At 51.5% G+C, this 19,381-nt stretch overlaps 5 protein-coding genes across 5 annotated transcripts; 2 read left to right on the top strand and 3 right to left on the bottom strand.

The window, feature by feature from the left end:
- Nucleotides 1-18: 18 nt before the first annotated feature.
- On the bottom strand, nt 19-675 carry EsH8_IV_000488 (uncharacterized protein; the record flags this gene model as incomplete). Its single annotated transcript, XM_083265378.1, has 2 exons — nt 19-521; nt 588-675. 2 exons carry the CDS (start codon nt 673-675, stop codon nt 19-21), a joined length of 591 nt encoding a protein of 196 aa, XP_083124273.1.
- Nucleotides 676-1,359: 684 nt separating this feature from the next.
- On the top strand, nt 1,360-3,369 carry EsH8_IV_000487 (uncharacterized protein; the record flags this gene model as incomplete). The annotated part of the gene is made up of 2 exons (XM_083265377.1): nt 1,360-1,526; nt 1,581-3,369. The coding sequence occupies 2 exons, from the start codon at nt 1,360-1,362 to the stop codon at nt 3,367-3,369; spliced, it is 1,956 nt and encodes a 651-aa protein (XP_083124272.1).
- Nucleotides 3,370-3,791: 422 nt separating this feature from the next.
- On the bottom strand, nt 3,792-6,037 carry EsH8_IV_000486 (uncharacterized protein; the record flags this gene model as incomplete). Its single annotated transcript, XM_083265376.1, has 4 exons — nt 3,792-4,857; nt 4,920-4,996; nt 5,055-5,565; nt 5,625-6,037. 4 exons carry the CDS (start codon nt 6,035-6,037, stop codon nt 3,792-3,794), a joined length of 2,067 nt encoding a protein of 688 aa, XP_083124271.1.
- Nucleotides 6,038-7,059: 1,022 nt separating this feature from the next.
- EsH8_IV_000485 (uncharacterized protein) lies at nt 7,060-12,792 on the bottom strand (the record flags this gene model as incomplete). Its single annotated transcript, XM_083265375.1, has 4 exons — nt 7,060-8,969; nt 10,652-11,057; nt 11,122-11,402; nt 12,210-12,792. The coding sequence occupies 4 exons, from the start codon at nt 12,790-12,792 to the stop codon at nt 7,060-7,062; spliced, it is 3,180 nt and encodes a 1,059-aa protein (XP_083124270.1).
- Nucleotides 12,793-17,174: 4,382 nt separating this feature from the next.
- EsH8_IV_000484 (uncharacterized protein) lies at nt 17,175-19,136 on the top strand (the record flags this gene model as incomplete). The annotated part of the gene is made up of 1 exon (XM_083265374.1): nt 17,175-19,136. The coding sequence occupies one exon, from the start codon at nt 17,175-17,177 to the stop codon at nt 19,134-19,136; it is 1,962 nt and encodes a 653-aa protein (XP_083124269.1).
- Between the last annotated feature and the right edge of the window lie 245 nt (nt 19,137-19,381).

The raw sequence follows: 19,381 nt of genomic DNA, 5'->3' as shown, positions 1-19,381 counted from the left end.
ATCGTTCACGTCGTTTGTTTATTTCTTCCCAGCTGGTGGCACCCATGCATCTGGCTGCCAACCTTCACTTGGCCCCTTGGCTTTCGCCCATGGATCATGTCCGTGCTTCTTCGTCACAGTTGAAGGTTCTTCTGGCTGCACCGGTGGTTGCTCGACTGTCTTCGCGTTTGTCGCCTCCTGTTCCGGCGCAATGGGTTGAGTCTGCGCAGTATTCAGTGTCGGCAGAGGCTGACCAGTCTCCTGGCCCGGTGCATCCATAACTCTAGGCTTTGCCTCCCATCTTGCATCTGCCTGCGCGGCCAAGACCTTCATCCGCTCTTGTCTGAATGCCTCTCGCGTTTGCTCTTCAAGTGATGGGGGATGTTCTCGGGTATATCGCAGCCACTGGTGCCACAGCGGCGATACCTTCACGTCGGAGAGGTAGGTTGATCGAGGATAATTGACGATGCGGCGGAAGCGACCGGGTCCATTACCGCGGTACTCGCGAAACTCCCAAAATGTGTAACCCTGCAGGTCACGGCCTGGAACCGAGCGTGTTAGTCTTCCCGGTCAATTACAAAGGAAACCGGCCGGAGAGAGGGCCGTACCGACGAGGAAGCGCTTGCGCCATGGCAGTCTGAGCGACTTCCACTTGTACCAAGCCTCTAGAAGAGGCGATATCCGTGTTGGAGACATCTGCGCCGTTTTTTGTAGGGGGCTCGGGAAGAAATATTTTCGTTCAGGAACCCATGGCTTCAAATTTCATAGGTCACTAGATTCTGGAAAAGTAATGAGGTCAACCTTGGATAATTTGCACAGCCACGGGCAATTTGGCCGAGGAATGGATATCTTATCGTCAGCCACATATTTGTTCTGCAGCCGTGACCTGCCATCAAAGTTACATTTGCCCCACCAGCCACCACCGCACACGTCACTCCACAAGGCCGCGGCGGGCTAGCCGGACCCCGGGCGCCTTATCCAGGTTCCCGCTGGCTGAAGAGACGCATAAACAATCAAATCTTCCCCACTAAGGCCTCTCTCCGTCGGCTTTCCAATCACCTCTACCTCCCACCTGACGGCCCTGTTTCTCTCACATAATATTAAATTTTCTCTTTTTTCCCTCCCGAAAGACGACGGAAGACCGTCAGAAGAACTGTCTACAACATCTGAGAAAGGTCTCGCGCTCGCGCGGAACGGTGCAGATTACAGTGTTCATTCATTCAACTCCGTCATCGCCGGACCCCGCCGACGTCAGCGCCTAACCGCCGCGTCACTGAAACGCACCAACGAACCCAACTACGAAGCATCTAAAAGCGAAAACGCCGACTCTTTACGGCTGAATACACATTTACCAATCGATCGCACACACGAAGTGCCAAAATGGCGTCAGTATCGTCCTTGGACAAGGATTTACGCAAGTTGCGCCTCGACAAGTACACACCCGCTGCTGCGAGAGAGGTAACCAGCTGGATCGAAGGAATACTAGGAGAGAGACTACCTGCGGGAGATCTTCTAGAGGGATTGAAAGATGGCGTCGCGCTTTGCAAGTGAGTAATTGACCGTGTCTGTACAAACGTCAATATTGACTTATGATACTTCAGGTTGATCAACCTCGCGGTACCACCACCCGGCGTTAAGTTCAAGAAGTCGGCCATGCCATTCGTCCAGATGGAAAACATCTCTCACTTCTTGCGCGCCTGCAAGCAACCTCCCTTGAACCTGCAAGACCATGATGTCTTCCTAACTGTCGACTTATACGAACAAAAAGACCCCGCCCAAGTGCTACAGTGCCTAGGCGCCTTTAGCCGTGCCGCACATACAGCGAATCCGTCCAAGTTCCCGGCGCCGATCGGCGGCAAAAGTCGAGGGGTAATGAGTCCTCAGGGCACTGGTCGTGGAACTCCCTCGCCCACCCGCGCTCGTGGACTGTCCAACGCGTCAGGATTCGGCTCCCCTCGGCCTACTCTGACTAGTGCAAAGACTGGCGATTCTGGTTCGGGACGATGGAGTCCAACCAAGCCAACGTCGCCGGTTACTAGCTGGAGCAGAAAGGAACATGAAGGTGCTACTTCCCCGGCCTGGAATATTGCCCAATATGGATATATGGGTGGCGCCAGCCAGGGAAATCTAGGCATTTCGTTCGGAAGTCGGAGACAGATTACTAGTGCCGATCCTCGTGTTCCCAGCCTAGCCGAGAAGGAACGCAGACGAAAAGAACAAGAGCTCGAGGAGGAGCGCCAGCACCAACAGATGGAGGAAGAAAAACTCATGAGACAGAAAGAGTTGGAAGAGGAGGAAGCTAGAGCACGAGAGGAAGAGGAGCTTGCTATTCAAAGAGAGGTTAAACGGCTAAGGGACGAAACACTACGCAAGGCAGAGGATGAGAAACGGCAATGGGAGGAAGAAGAACGCATGTGGAGGCTTACAGAGGAAAAACGGCGCAAAGAGGAGGAAGAAGCTGAGGCTCGACTTGCTGAAGATCGAAATCGCGCACGCAGCCGCAGCGATGCTCGTTTACGCGGTCAATTTCTCAGCCAGTACCAAGCTGAGCAAGCCGTCAAGCCGCAAAAGACGGGCGCTGAGCGAATTGCCGAGCTTGAGAAAGAGCTTGAAATGGCCCGCGAAAGAGAGAGGGAGTATGAGCGTGGACGCCATGAGCGAACAGGCAGGACACTCCCCGTTACCAATGATCCAAAAGCTCGGCTTCGGTCTAGGAGCCGGCCGTCTGACGGAACACCTAGCCGACAGGACTCCTGGTCTAGAAACGAGCGTGAAGTGCTCCAGACTGCGTGGACGCAGCAGCAGGAGGTCCAACAGGATGACGAACCCCCAGCACCACCTCCAAGGTCTCCGAGACCTCTTCCGGATCCGATGGCAGTCGCCTCACCCCCTCCAAAGGTTGTGGCTCACACGACGGGCGGCCGACCCCTTCCGGACCCCGCCGCCTACAAAGCGTCGACTCAGGCTCCACCAAACCGGACCGACAGATTTCTCGCCAACAATGCCGCGCCGGCCCCACCTCCTGCCAAGCAGACATACTCCCGCGAGTTGGGGGCTACAGCTGAGCAAGATACTGAGGACCGCCGGCGTGCTCAGAGCCAGAATAAGACAAAGGCGGGTGGATGGGCCTCCAAGTCGCTGCTCGAGCGCGAAATGGAGATGGAAAGAGAACGCCAACGTGAATGGGAGGAAGCACAGAAGGAGACAGCCAAGGCCGTACCGAGTGGCAACGGCGTTGATGGCATCGGCGGCGGTATTGGAGGCCGCTGGGACGTCAGCCAGTGGGCTGGGTACACTGGTGGAGATAACCAGAACAAGGGTGCACAGGGAATTGGTGCTGGAAGACGCCAGATTGTCGGACCAAGACCGCTGCCTAACACTCCCCGGTAATATGCCCGATAGTTGGTTTAGAGATGTCGTATTTATACCAAGAGCAGATGAAAAGGTTTATTTTGATACAGGGTTACCTTCATCCAGTACACATTATAAAACCACGGGGCCTCGAATGAGGAACGCTAATTTGATCCTATAATGAATGGATGCGCCAGATTAAATCATCAACACATCGGTTAATATTTGTTTGTGCATTGCATAATAGACAAAACGGAAACGGAGGAGAGAGAGGAGGGGGTTGAAGCTTGCTACTGTCATTACCGATACATACCGGACCAAGCCGACCACAACCGGCCTAGCATTCAGTTAAATCACGATAGGCAATAATCAGACATCAATTCAAATTACACAAACACGTAATCTTTGCAACCTTTACTTTTTAGTCCCAGAGCGTATGAATATGACCATGATCCGCTATCTTACGCAAAATCCTCGTTCCAAGCCCCCGGCAGCTTCCTCAGGCTCTTGTACCTTCTCAGATACCCTGACTTGTAGAGTTTTTTTCTCTGTCGTCTCTCAAATCGCATCTGCAGCAATTCTTTTGCGTAATTAAAAGACTTTTCAACCCTAGCTGCCTCCTCTCTGTTACTGAGTGACTGGTACCAGCTTCGATGATGCGTCCAAGGATCTCGCGTCGGTAAGTACCCAAACGGCCAGGCCTCCTGCTTCACTAGCTGGGGGTTCGCACAGTCAAAGGTTTTCCAGGCCTGATGTCTTTTTACATCGTCCACATCTGCAAGGCTTTTCATAAACGGAATCGATGGGCCGACGTAGAAAGGCTTGTGCGGTCCTAAATTCTTGAATTCCCGTCTGACCTCGAAAGCTTCACTTCTTGAATCGACGAGACGAGTCCAGGAAGGAAACACATGGCCATTCACTGTCTTCTGAGTGAGTTTTCGAGGCCATCCAAAAGTTCTCTGTTCCTCCCAGTTCCGATCCCACATGATGTCGGAACGAGCCCACTCGTCACTCAAGTATTGTTCGATATCCACTCCACACGCCCATAGGATGTACCTCCAATACGTTAATGCACTCCCTAGGTTGAATGGACAGGATGCCATGGTCAGAAGTTCCCAAAGCGCAGTCCTGGAGCCTTTGATACCTTTAATATGTCTGCTCGGGTCGACCCCGCCCTCGATGATCCTTCCGAAGAGGGGAAACCAGTCCTCATACATGCCCCCAGCCGGCGTCCAGTGTGAATCGGAATCGATGTCTTTCAGAAGCAAAAGAACAGCCTCATCCCAAGCGGCGTCAATAAAATCGATCCATTCTTCCGCAAAGACGTAGGGGCAGAACTTCTGGAAACACATCAACATGTCTCTCGGGTTGCACATAGTCGAGACTAGGAAGCGGTACTGCAGCACCGTAGGCACTTCAGTTGCCAAACAGAGCCCAATGATGTCAGAGTATGACTCCGATACCTCGTTCGTGGTAAAGCGAGAATCAATTGAGTTGCGACCTGGGTGGTCTTTTGATCCCATAAGACTAGTAGCACTTTAATTAGCACTCAGTCGTCGCTGAAACTCGTCCCGGGACATTGGACTCACTATTCATCCGCAGTGAGTTTTGAATTTTGCTGAAGTAGAAAGCGACACAAATCAGGCTGAGGGAAAGAAGCTGCCCACTAGTATTTGCCACTTTAGTCAACATGGGATTCTCAGCTCCGGCTTGATAAATATTACCTCAAACAGCGTTGCACCGTCTATGAGTGTTGTTGGTGTGAGTATCCGATCTGAGAACATCTTCTGTATACCTTTTATACTACCACCATAGCACAGTCGGTTAAACTTCCATCTGATGTCCTTGTGTGCTCTGCTGTCGATCATGTGAGGGATGCTGAGCGAGCAGGTGATGGACAGAGGCCCAGCGAGCCACCACATAATTTGAATCGCATATGGGCTTGAGCAATGTTTGATTGCCAGACTGTTGGTTTTGCTGACTGTTGTTGTTTCCTCCCCGTTCTTCCATTTCGACTTTTTTGTTACTTTTCTCTTCTCCAACACGCTCCTGAGACCCAGAAACCACGATGCTTCATAGGCCACTCTTTCCAGCAATACTCTTGTCGTCTTGGTCGGCTCACTTCTCTTAATTGTAGCAGGTATGTCACTAATACAAGACTCTGCTCGTGAAATGGGCTCCTGAGGCTGCCTATCCTCCTGGGTAGGTTGCTCGACCCGTTGGGTTTGGTTTGCACTACCAAAAGTCAGGCGGTAAGCTCTTGGCTGGAAGTATGAATACAGAATGTCACCCACAATACTGTTGTCATCAACATTAGGTTCAGCATGTTGAGCTTCTGGTCTAGGCGTTCGTTGAAGGTTTTGATATCGTCTTTCTTCTTGAGAAAGTGAATACCTTGCCGTTTCTTCTTTTCACCTTTGCCATCTTGCTTCGGCAACAGGCTTTCAAGTTTGAGGAGGGTCTTGTTAATGTCTTCAAGTACCAGAACGCCTCGTTCGGCAAGCGGGGTTGAGTTTTGAACACAGATCTGCTCATTCTCAATAGCTTTTTTGAGCCAGTCGCACGTTTGAGCAACAACATCAAGTTTCAACGCCAGATTGCTGATCTCTTCACTGGCAGAGCGGAAGGTTTCGATGGCTTTCCTAATCTTGAAACTCGTGTCGACGACCTGTCCAACCAGCGCCAGTGTACCGAAAGCGACCTCCATTGGCTAGGTTAGGGGTATTCCGCCGGCGCCTAAATTTCCCAACACAACATAATAAGAGCAAGGATTGATGTTCGGAAGAGGAAGAATACAGAGAAAGCCGAGTATAATTCAATATCCAGGAGAGTGAAATCATGAGAGAGAAGAAAGCCCAGTCGCTCTCCTTCGGCTGTTGGTTCCCTCGCTCAAAGAACGCCCAGATGTTGGTGCCTTGCGGCTTAGACATTTGAGAATCCCTGAACCAATGATATCTGCAGTGTGCCAACATGTTGCATTGTTACAACGACCTATTGGGGGCACTGCCTCAATTCTGCCTCGTTGTTCTCCGCTTTTCGCCCGTTGCCGCCCATTTTGTGTCTCTTTACTGGGGTTGCGTGATGCTGTTGGATGCAACTTGCCGGGGTCCTCCAACGTAGCAGGGGCTGATTGTTGGAGAGACTCGGCTTTTGCCGCTTTAGAGAGGCGATGTGCTCCAGCACAGTTATTAAGGAGATCTTGTTGTATGAGCGAGGTATATTGCAACGATGAAACAGTATTACCTCAAAGAGTGTCAGGCATCCAAAAATGAGCTCAGAGAGGTTCGTTTGTCTGAAAGCATTGTCTGCAATCCGGGCAAATTCTCGTCATACATTATATGGAAGATTTCATTATTCAGATGCTTGTCTGTCCCCGACAATATAACTTGCCGAACGTTTATTGCTTAAGAAACTTATTCGCGGCCCAGTGAAGTTTATATATCGATGCCTCCGCCATAGTTATCCTGCCATGCGACTGAGTTGAAAGGTCTAGGCACCTTATTTGACCTGAAAACCAGAGTTCTCGGACTGTCAACTAGTCGTCTGCTATAATTGTGCCAGAAGTATGTATGCTCCCAAAATCTTAGGACAAGCAATAAAATGTGTAATTAACAGGGTTCTACTCAACCCATCTAAAGCTTCATGTACGTCGAAATAAACTTCTAACTATGTAGGTCCAGAATGCTTTTATGTGCAGGGTACCCTTTCCAGCCCTTCCCAATTATTTACTCAAATGTAGTAATCAAGCGGCAGCTTTAGCCACCCGCATTGTTCGGTGTCCTTAAAGCCCTTCATCATTTCTTCCTTCACTGGCCAATCAATCGACCTCATCTTCATACTGCCCCTGACGGACGGCACCCAAGGCCCCGTCGTCTCTTGCGCCCTCATCGTACTATCGAACCCCCTCGCTCTAAGGAAAGCCTTGTCTGGATTAGGATTATACGTTCGCGCAAACGAGGAGAAGGTGTCGACAATATATTGTTGCCAAGGCAGATCATTCTCGTCCCGGAACGGCAGGCCCTGGCGCGCAATGTTGCCAAACAGCGGCAGCAGTTCGCCAGAGTGGCATCGGAGGTTGTTGGTACCCGAACTTGGGTCCCCATCGGGGTGTGCCATCGATATGGGCGCCTCGCAGATGTCGAGTCTCGGCCACCCTGGCGTCTGGTACGTCCGTTCGAATTCGTAGTAGTATACCTGGGGCCCGAGCACGCCGCTGTCCAGCCCCGCGTATACGGTCGCTTGGTCTATGCAACGGAACATGGCGTCGGTCGCCAGCCGGGCGCCCACCCCAAAAGCCGCTCGTGTGTTGTTGCTTTCGGTCTCCAACACAGGGAAGAGGCTCGACGGGGGTTCCGGAAGACCTTGGGCTGTGAGCCACAAGGTATCGTTGACGACAGTCCCGTTGCGTGGGAAAATCAGGAACGGCAGGCCGTCTTCAGAGGTGATGCCCATCATCAAATGGACGTTTAACGGATCCCCCTTGAGCTGCAACTCGCTGGAATTCAGGAAGGTGCCATCATTGACGAGATACCGCGCCCCGGACCCGAGACTTGCTGCGGGCTTTCGCCGTAGGCAGGCGACCTGCGACGTTGCGTTAGTGCAGTTTGTGGTGCCGAGTATCGCATTCCCCACGACATGCAATTGCTCCTCGATGGTGTAGTATTTCGAGTATGTCTTTCCGTACTGTAAGCCTCCGAGGTTGCTGAGGGGAATCGCGGCCGCGAACTTTCCGACGGCTTTCGGGGACGCCATCATAGCCCGGACGGAGCCGGCACCGGCGGACTGGCCGAAGATGGTGATCCTGTTGGGGTCTCCGCCAAAGTCTCGGATGTTTTCTTGGACCCAGTCCAAAGCCAAAATCTGGTCCGCAAGGCCAAAGTTTCCATTCGTCTCCCCGTCGTCCAGCGCCAAGTACCCCAAGGTCCCCAGGCGATAGTTGATGGTGACAACCACAACGTCACCGCGGGAAGCCAGATTCCCTCCATCGAACAAAGCGTCACTGCCGTAACCACTGGTCAGGGCACCACCGTGGATCCAAAACATAACCGGGCGAAGCCCCGTATTGGTTTGCCTGTCGTGGGGGAGATGCGTGGTGTAAATGTTCAGAAAGTGACAATCCTCCGAACCCCCAAATGACTGGTAGCATGGAGAGCCGAATTCGAGCGCCGAGATGTTGCCGCCGGAGCCAACGTACAACTTGGGGTAGGTGAACCGTGTTGTATTCGTGGCGAACCGCATACCTTGGAAGCGGAAGCTATTCCTGTCGCGGAAGCCGAGGACATCTTCGTTGTTTGAGGGAATCGTCACCTGCCACCTCTCGCTGGTGTCTTGGGACACGCCGTTGGAGAAGGGCGCCGTGTGCATGCACAGGACGGGATTGCTAGCAAAAGGCTCGGCAAAGGAAATGTTGCTTTTCAGGTTGATCGTCTTCGGATTGGCACTTGTCGATGCAACCCATATGGCGGTCAGGTCGATATCTGGCTCCTGGAAGTCGAGGATGTCCAGTATTCTCTGGGTGTTGTTCGACTCTGGAGACCACAACTCCTCCCCTAGCTCTTTACACGCGGCTTTCGCTGCGCTGAAGGATACCCTGCTACCTAGAAACAGGGCGCTGGCGTTCGCCGCCGGGCTATCGGAGTCTGGTAATTACCATTGTCAATATAAAGGGGGAATTTGATACAAGGTGCTCTTCGCGACTGACCCTGGAGATCATTGTCTCGAATGATAGATATATCGGTCCTTAGGTTTTGAGGTGACGGTGCGCACGTAACAGCTGCAGCTAGTAAGGCGACCAGAGCGAAGGCTCTCGCATACATGACGAGTTGTACAGAGACCGAGATGACAGGCCGCCGAAAAAACACCGGAACTCATATATACAAACATGAAGAAATCACGATATCCAGAAAGAAAACCAAAGGAAAGAGACATGCAACCTTTCTGTTGGATGAATGAAGCTGAAGCAACAGGATGAGTCGTGCCCCTCCGATACCCCTAGGAAAACAGGACATATGCTTAACTTAACCCGGCCAGATTGTCCATTGCACCGAGTGGACAGGGCAGAAGCAGGTCAGGGACTTCCCAAGGAGCGAGATGAGCCAAAAGGAAAAGCCGGCACGGCCCGGTTGGGTATCCAAGTCTTCGCTATATCATAACGACACACTTAACCCGTTTCCACACTACCAGGGCTCTACAAAAGCTTAGAATTTAGCCTACTTGGGGTTTCCATGCCAGGAACACCGCATAGGTTGGGGAGAAAACAGAGGGACGCCGAGCAGGGAAGCATGATGGACGCAGGCACTCTAAGAGTTTTAGGCTGGATGCATGAGATCGCCCGGGGTGTCGATGCATGGTCCGAGCGGAGTCAAGCTGCGCAGAATCGTTGCTCAGGTTTCAAAACTTTGGCTTCCGCTTGAGCGCGCGACGCACATTGTCGCTTCCGGCCCACCTTTCTTTTCTTTTCTTCGGATTTGGATTCTTCAATCTGCTACCCCTCCAAGCGGGAGGACTTTCACCGACACTGCTACCCCTCCTCATGGGTTGATAGTGCAGTGACGTTGATGTCAAGCTTCGGGTGGCACTCGATACCGAGTGCTCGGTGTTTGCAAAACGTCGCATTGGGAGCCAGCTGTTGTCTTATTGAGAGCCCTCCCCACCCACTCGTATTGGTACGAGCTGAGATGCTGTAACAGCATCTAAAAGTCCAAGAGCGAGGCATGAATAACTAGATGGCCGTGGCGAGATCCGGTGAGATGAACTGTTTGGGCACCGGGATTGTTCAGTCGACCTCAGCCCTTCCCAGTGTCGTTTGATCGTTTTACATTTTACATATTTCCCGTCGGGCAGTGGCCAGGCGTCGAGAAGGACGCCAAATGACCTTCTGCCTGTATACAGTTTGGCGCTCTCTTATCACGTAAACGCTAAGCTGGCTTTACAGACAGAAACACTCTGTCCAGAAATAGTAACTCGTCCCGATGAAATGAGGCTTGGGTAAGGTTCCTCGACTCGTTGGGGGTGGGTGCGTGATGAGGCTCGGCATTTGAAGACGCCAAGCCTTCACTTTATCAAGCACATGTCACAAAGAGACGGACAGTTTGTGTGTCAGATGAACCACTATGTTGGATTCCCATATCTGTGTTTACCTATGCAGAGGGCTGCGCCTTTCAAGGTTCAGCCAGGAGCGACTATGAGCCAAAATCTGAACCCGAAGCTACCGAGCATTCTCTCTGGTCCATTTCCAACCATCCTCATGTTGGTGATGTTTTCAGTTGCCCTGAAGACATCTTCGTCTTCTCTTGAGTTGGCCTGTTATCGTTGGGGTTACCGTCACCCTTGCAGCAGTCAAACTTGTCGGTGGCGGTGACCCAGAATAAGAGGGGAAACGCATTGCAGTTCACGATGCCTCTGAACTCCATTCCTCCATCCGTTTTACAACGGTGGATGCCATCGGCGAGAATAACCTCGATGTCGAGGTTGCCAAGGGATGTTTCCTTGTTAATAATGGGGCTGCCCGGGACGCCGGTGATGGCGTTGCCGACGCTGAAGTGGCAGGTGCCGCTCGACATGAGACCAATCCATCGTCGTCCAACGAGATCGAGGTCAGATATGACCCATTTTCCGTGGTTGGAGGACCAGAAGTATATGAGAGCCTTGCAGTCATCAGTGCGGGCGAAGTAGTCGCGGCGGCTGTGGCAATGGAGGGCTTGATCACCGCAGACCTTTTGGGGGCTCTGAGCGTGTTCCTATTTAAGGCGCTTGGAAAAGGAATGGAATGCTGTCATCTTCTTCGTTGACTGGGGTGGCAGTGCTCTCGATATCGTAGTAGCCTTTGTCAACCTTCATTTCGCTGCGTTTGACCTTGACGCCAGGGCCGAAGGTGCCCTCAACAGAACCAAAGTCGAGGTTTCCGGCTTTGGGGTTAACGAAGACGGTATGGCAGGTACCATCATCAAGCTTGACCTCGTAGCAGATAGCGGTCTCAAAGGGAGGCTCGGTGAAGGCGCAAAGTGAGCCGCAGGCAGGGTCGCGGATAGCTCCGTTGCCCTGGGCGATGGGGGTGGCGGCGGCAGCGAGCGCTATCACGGCAAAATAGATTAGACGGGTTATGACGACCATTATGAAGGCTGTAGTGTAGAGAGGTTGTCTTGCTGTGTGATGAGATGTGAAGATTGGTTTTCTTTCCTTGGTGAAAGGATGAGATTTGAAGTTGGTCCTTGTGATTGTATGGCGGATGTGAAGAAAGGAGAGAGGTAGAGCGGCCTTGAGTGAAGGTTCCCTTATTGTCAAGATGTCTGGCAAAATTTACTCTTTGATTTGTCTTTACTTGATAGGAGGTAGGCCCCAAAGTCAAGAGAAAGGTACGACGAAGGTGCACAGGGATGAAGGCAAGAACGACTATGAGAAAGACAATCAATTAGGTAGGCCAGACAAGCAGGCACAAGATAACGAAGGGGGGTTAGCAGGAGGAAGAGAAAGCGTTACTGTGGGCTGTCTAAGTGACAGGAATTGACCCCTTACTTAGCTGTACAACATGAAAAGAATTGATGTTAAAGTGGGAGTTCTAGCTATATAAAATCCTTAATGTATGTAATACAATACGGAGCTTCTATTATTTAAGAAAACAGCTTGTTCATTACGAAAGAGATCATGTATGAGACAGTTCAGTCACGAGTGAAAATCTGCTTATATTGAGACCGTAGAGGATGAACTTCTATCTTCATAAGGTGATCTCATGGATCCGTAGAATCCGATGATTCGTTCTCTCTTCGTGAATCACATCCTTCTTCAAGTTATATTTTTCAGGAATTGATGTCCATTTCCCACAAGCCATCCTTTAGCTTTCCCAGTCAACCACCATCTATGCTTGTCCATGTCGGCTTTACTATCCCAGTCCGTCGCAACCATTGCCCAGCCCTCCTTCCACGTGCCGCAAACAGAACGTCCCGAAACCTCGACTCTGTCTCCAATCTGATGTTTCTCGATAGATTGTTGAATGATCTCTTTGACGTCTTTGTTGCCGATAACGATGCCTGACCCAGGGCCGTTCTGCTCGAATGTGCCGACAACGAGGGCGCACGTACCGACAACGGAGAGCGTAGTCCATCTATGCTTGTCCATGTCGGCTTTGGAGACGACCCAGTGGCCCGCGTTGGCGGCAGCCCACTCCTGTATGGCGAGACAGTCAGATACTAGAGGCATATGGGGGTTGACGTGACCCGAGTGGACGTCGTTGGCGTTGTTACAGTAGTCGACGGTCTTGTTTTCCTTGCCAGGGACCCAGATGGTGGTGCCGTCCTGGTTGGTGTCGATGATCTTCATGGTGTTACCGAGCTTCTTATCCTTAGAGGGGTCGTTGAAGAAGACCGCCGCAATGGTGCCGTTAGACAGGGTGAATGGCTCGCATACGGCGCTGGGGAAGGGGGGATTGGCGATATCACAGGCGATCTTCGACTTGGACTTGGTCATATTGCCCGCAAGAGTAGCGATTGTGACAACTGGAGCCTAGGCAGAGGTGAAAAAGGCGATGAGAGTGATATTCATTTTCATAGCTGTGCTAGCGATTTGCTCGCAAGAAGAGAGTGGAGAGTGGAGTGGGAATTAACAGGGTGTGAGAAGTCAGAGACTTGTGTAGTCAAAGTAGGTTGGGTTCCCATAGAAAGTTTGGCTGGTTGTTTGGGTGAGATGCACTTTGCAAATTGAGGATGAGAGAAAAACGACTTTCGACATTAAATAAAGAGATTTCAGTGATAATAATGGGTGAACGGAAGAATAATTTCAGGTAAAGAATGACTGAGAAGAGCAATAAGGAAGGAAGTGGGGGCGGGGGGGAAGGAAGGAAGCAACCATGCACCGTGGATGTAGGAGCAAATGAAGGCTGCTCATGATAGCAGTGATATCGGTATACAAACAAATAAAGTAGTATAAGAACAAATTAAATACCAAGGACAAAAGAGTGTCCTTCAGTAAGACCCTCATCGAGAGTAAATTGCCATAAGATGAGCCGCATGAGACCTCTCGGTTCAACGACCTCGAGATCTTGTTGAGATCAGTCATTTCAATATAGCCAGACGGGGCATTGGCCGAGTGGTCGATACTCGTTGTTTCTTCCTGGAATTTGTGAGCTATTAATGACATATCTTTTGTCCACGTGTATCATTCGTTCACTTTGTTGTGCCACTGTCTTAACCCTAAATATTTCCAGAAGTACTGTTTGATTTCGTAGTGATTTGGCGATGCAGCCTTTCGTTTATGAATCCAACTTACGTCAAGGTCCTCAGTGCATGTAGATGGATATGACGGCGGTTTCACATCGTCTTTCAACCAGCTGGCTACCGTCCAAAGAATGAGAAAGATATAAGTTATTCGCCAATTGCGAAATAATCCAAGTTCTCCTTGCTTCCAGGCTTGATCCCTCTCTGGCTCAGGACACCTGGGGTGCTGATTGTAAAGGAGGGTGCACCCGGCTCGTGGTGATACAATAGGAAGCACCCATGCTAAGAGGCGGAAAACGGGTAGGCCTGGGCCTGGGGCTGAGCCCCAAGGCAAGCACGCAAGTTGTCGAAGCAGTATTAAAGCCCAACACGATGGGCTGACTAGCCGTTATGTAAGGCGAAAGTTGAGACATGGCGTGGTCGGGACAGATACCCCCGTTGAGACAATGTCTCGGGACGTTAAAGTAAGGCTTTCCTTCGTTCACGTTTTCTGCTGTCATCCCATGTCATCAACATCTGGGTGTCGTTTTCTAGCCGAGAATCCTGCCAGCCAAACCACAACCTCGAGTTCGTGCAAAATAAATTCCCACCAACTGGTATCTTTAAGAAAGAAACCAATATTGAAACCATGCCGTTTTGTTGTCGGAAGCAATGCTGGCGCCCGGGGGAAGCGCTGAATAATGTGCAACATAGTGAGCCGCGTCAGCTAAGAAACCAGGCAACCACGATGCCTCTAGCAGCCTTGTCGAGAAAAGGCAAATTCGCTGCACTCTGAAAAGTGCAGCAAAATTGTCCCATCATCCATGTAACTGACATTGTGACCCGGCGCAGTCTGGTGGGCGTGGGCTTGGCGTGGCGTGGCGTCTTGGTGCATGGAATTTGAGTCTACCCTTCGCGCAGGGCCCAATGACATCCGGTTGCCACCCTTCAAAGCCGATCACTTGGCCGGTGACCCATAAAGAGTGGGCATTAGAGGAGCGAGCTGCCTGTCACAGCTGTTCCGATCGACCCAATATGAACATCAGAAAGGTGTCATATAGGCCGCAGAAATAACAGGCAGATCGTTCTTTTCGACCTTGGGCACGTTATACAGATCTTGGTGATATTGGTACCGGTGAAGCCCAATACAATATTCGAGAAGGACTTGTTCGCGAGGTATGAGATAGTTTAACTAGGCGGAACAAGGCATATATCCGCGTGATGATGCTCACTCGCCAGGCCGCTGAATGACGCGGATAACTTTGATAGAGTAAGGTAGCTCGTAACGGTACTATACAATTGGTAACAGACAACGGGCGTACGTAGGGAGGGACGTGTAGAGCTTAAAATACTCCTCTTGTGACACCATTAAGCGAATGCCCGCACATTTTGACGAGCGCTCGAAGGTAAGACCATCGCAGATTTCTATGGAGGCGGGGAGTACTGCACAAAGACGATGGCATTCTTTGTACCAATGTCGAGCTGCTGACGGTAATTAGTTTAGCGCCATCATCATCAATGAGGTGTAGCAACTGGGAATAGGCCGTGGATTACTCCCTTGTCGACACGAGCGCTTGAAATCCTTAGCCTTAGCTGACGTAGCCCGCTTGAACAGGCCTTCCCTGTCTTGTTCGGCCATTGGTGGCCGAACAAGATGGCAGAGACGCGAAGGACCGTCCAATGCTACACGGATGGAGCTTGCTGGCAGCCAGACCGTCTAAAGCAAGCGTCAGTTAGGATGCGGCTCTGCGCAGTGACTGGAACCGGATGACACTCTTGTCTCAATCTCCCGCAGCCGATGGGTCTTTCAAACATCGTAGCATGATCCAAAAACACCGGAAACTGAACGTCATTTGCTTGGCAAGGAAATCAACGAATGGCGAAACGGGTATGTCGTAAGGTGTTAACATCAAAAACGGACCACGCAGGATCCTTAGACTTGCCCCATCACTTGAATCGCTTTGTGTCAGACGGACTATTGGCCACATTGAGAATATTCCAGATGGCTTGAGGGGAGGACTGAAGCCTGGCTGCTCGACACCCTTCCGTCCATCCTCCAGACGATGCCGAAAACGATACCGACACAGGACACAAAAAACGGACAGCTTTAAGTCACGCCCACGACGGACCCAATACACACAAGCTTGTTTCTCTTGCGTCTTGAAGGATGGGAACCTCGATCATTGTAACCTCGACTTCGAGTTATGTAGCCAAGGGGGAACTTGAACATTGCCCATCCCATCGTGGCGTGGCCGCTTGATTGGACGGGAGGAGGTTCTGTCTGCCGTGTAACCTTACCCTGCAGGTTGGTCTCTGGCTGTTCTTATCGGGTGTCATTTGATGACTTCCTGCCAATTGGAGTACGCAGGGGCAGGATATGTGTGGGTGTCGAGGGGTCGATGATGGCACCAAAAAGTGTAAGAATCCTAAACCCGATTGAGCCAGGCAGTGTCGACCGTGAGGCTGCGACCCATTTGCCGATCGCTCAACGCAGCTGGACTGCTGAGCAATACGCAATCCCCCGCACGCTTCAAGTGGCACAGCTCGGTGAGGGTTTTTGGTTTTGATAGCGGCTCAGCCGGTCGGTTGCCTTGTTTTCTGGCGGACCAGCCATAGGAGTGTTCGCCAGATGACCAGTATTGCGTTGTTCTTCACTCCCGTCCGTCGAGTCATTCCGACGAAATCTATTGCGGGGTAAGCAGAGAGTAAAAAGCACTCGGTGTGTAGTGTGCGATGTCTTGCCGTATGATTACCGAAACTTATTGTCTGCGCTCAGGTCCAAGGCATGGCTTTGAGGGCCGACGACTCGCCTATTATCAAGTTGCCATTGGGTTCTCGGCTTTGAGGTAGTTATCGTCGATAATTATTCTTCGTGTGGCCTATTTCACTGTAGCTGCCATTATTTGAATGCCTGTAGTTACGGGGGAATGATGCATCCCGAGAACCGTAGTTGGATGAGTTGCCGCTTGAGCAGCAGGCTGTCGAAGGTGAACAGCGATGTATACTGCGCTTGACTGGGCCATACCACCATCTTAACGACAAGGATAGTACCAATGGCTGCCTTGCTAAGACGTATCGACTGATGAATGTGGTGGCATATCACCTTCGATGATAGGTTGCGCAATGGCAGGCAGGGACGTATTCCGGGCGGTGAGAGCCACCTCGCCCTGGTTGAAAGCTCGACTCACCCCCCTCTCGCAAAATGCTCTTTTGCCTTCGCTATCCTCCCCTCCCCCCCCTTTTCAAGTTAGCAACCACGCTGCTGATTCCAACTTTGAACACAAGTTCCAGAGACGGAATAAGTGTTACCGTGTCTGTGGGAGTTGGCCAGCCGATCCTTGTCACCGAGTCCAGTGCGGCGTCTTGCAGTCAGGAACAAAGATAAAGACAGCGCAACAGCCCATCAACACACCCTCTTGCTTTCTCGCTTTTGTCTCACGTACCCTCCCACAAAGAGTGTGTTCGCCTCACTTTGACGAGTGCAATCATCACAACCCTTTCAGTCTATCGCCGACAAGAGGTCTTCTTCCTGAATTTGCATTTTAGCTTAGTACACCCCCTATTCGAAGGAATACTTATAAAACGATACTTACCTGTTCTTTCCCTTCGACGTGCTCGCTTCCCTCACACTAGCTTTTCGAGTTCCTCATCTTCAACATGGCAAGCGGTCTTCCACCCGGCGTCGTCAACATCACTGGAGGTCCTCAAGGACACCCTCCCCCTCCCCCTCCGCCTCCGGGGGCCAGGGGACCACTTGGACACCCGCACCCGCACCCGCACCCGCACCCGCACCCGCATCCACAATCGCATCCGCACCCACCTCCACCTCCACCGCAGCTCAGGCGACCTGTCGGAGGACCACCGGCTCAACAAGTTATGCAAAGGCCAATGGCTCCAGTAATGTTACCGCAACCGATGCCAGCACCACAACCGATGCCAGTGCCCCCTCCCAACAATGTCATCCCGCAAGAGCTGCGGCACAAGCCACTCTTCGAGCAGTCGGACCTTCGGAGGGAGAGAATGACCCAAGCCGATGCGCGTGAGACCCTATCTGAGTATATCGTCTACCGCTTCGAAAAAGTCAACGATCCAAACGAGGTCGATGACGAAGGTTATCCCGTCAGATCAACCTGGGAAAATGTGATTCGAACAGAGGTTCAAGACCTCTCCAAACAGTCTATCAGGCGAACTATTCGACAGCTCGACGACCAAGGCAGGACGGCCCTGCAGAAGAAGATGGAGCTCACGTCAACTCAGCAGCGTCAAATAGAAAAGGCCCAGAACAACCTGGAGACGCGCAATCCTGACCCGCGGTTTCATTTCACCCTGCAGCAGATCAGCACGAAGATTAGGAAGCTCCATAAAGATTCTGTTGAGTACCGTCAATACATGGCAGGACGAGAAACGAAGAGAGTCGTGGTCTCGGGTGGAAAAGAACGGAAGTCAAAGAAGACACTACTAGAGACCACCGCACTGACGGTTTACTTCAAAAAAGAGCCCCGGCCAGAAGAGAACGCGATGGCAATTCTCAAGGAAAAAGAAAGAGAGACCGAGCAGCACCGTCGAATACTGGATCAGCAACAACATCAACGCCACCTTCAACAACTGATAGCAGACCGGCAGCGCCATGAGCTGGTGCTACAACAACAGCAACTACAGTTTCAGCGGCAATTTCAGCCACCGCAACTGCAGCAACCTCCTCCGCCTCTTAAAGCACTACAGGGATCAAAACAAAAGCCGGGGATCCAGGTCATCGAGAGAGATCCAAGAAAGGGTAAAGTCAAGGTTTATCCTCTCTCCTCAAAGAGCTCACGGAGTTCTCAAAGCTCGTACTCGGACGAGTCTTGGAGCGAAACGGACCTCACACCAGAGTCATCTGTCACGGGGTCGTCAGATTCAACTAGGCATGGCCGCCGCCGCCGCCACAGCCGGGGTCGTAGTCGGAGCCGCAGCAGGAGTCGACGTCGCTATCATGACCGTCCCGAGGATTACGGCATCGAGCTGCCTCGCCACCACACAAAATTTGATCAACATTATATCCTTGACTCACCTCAGGGTTATACGAGGCCAGCCCCCTTACCGCCAGCCCCCTTTCCAATGCCCAATGGCATTGACCTTGGGGGTGATGGTTTCTTGCCCCGCCGGATATCAAACAGGGCCGAAGCACTCGCGGCAGAAGATATTGAACCGCTGAGTGGTCATTTCCGTCGTCGAGGCGCTTTGCAGGCTCGCGTAATTCAGAGGAGACCAAGCTACCGAATTCTTGATTCGGAGGACGTTGCTCGTGAAAGGCTTGAGGATGATTTGGATAAAATCAGCCGATTGAAAATCGAGGATGAGATTAGGCATGAAGAACAGCGCCGTTTTGAGGAGGATCTTATTGCAGATAGGAGAGACATCGACATGCGGAATCGTCGGCAGATGGAAGGGCGGTTCCGCCGTTCCTCGCAGGATAGAGCCAGACTCTTTCGACAAGGACCGGAAGAGACATGGGAGGAAGTGGCTGCTCGGGACTATATGAGGAGTCATGACCGGCGAGCGCGGTCCCCACTAGGCAACCCATTCGAACCTCTTGGGCGAGGAGCAAGGAATTCTTTCGGCCCAACTGGCTATCGATAGTGTATCGTTCCTATATTCTGTATTATTCTCTTTTGTGTATGTCGGGCAAATCTTCGGGGGCGATTTATCTGCTTTAGCAACAACAAAACCGGTATGTTCTAAGAGTTAAAGTAACGGGGATGAATCAGATCAAGTTGCCTTCTCAAGCAAGTGCAAGGAGACTATTGAATAAAAAGAAACAACAATGGAGTTGTGTCTGCTGTTCTACTGTGAAGGAGAAACGAAGTGATACGGAAACACCAGAG

The sequence above is a fragment of the Colletotrichum jinshuiense genome, chromosome 4 (assembly GCF_051148585.1).
Source record: "Colletotrichum jinshuiense chromosome 4, complete sequence".
NCBI classification, from domain to species: Eukaryota; Fungi; Ascomycota; class Sordariomycetes; order Glomerellales; family Glomerellaceae; genus Colletotrichum; species Colletotrichum jinshuiense.
The sequence above is the reverse complement of the archived record's forward strand: the minus strand, read 5'-3'. Positions and strand labels throughout refer to the sequence as shown.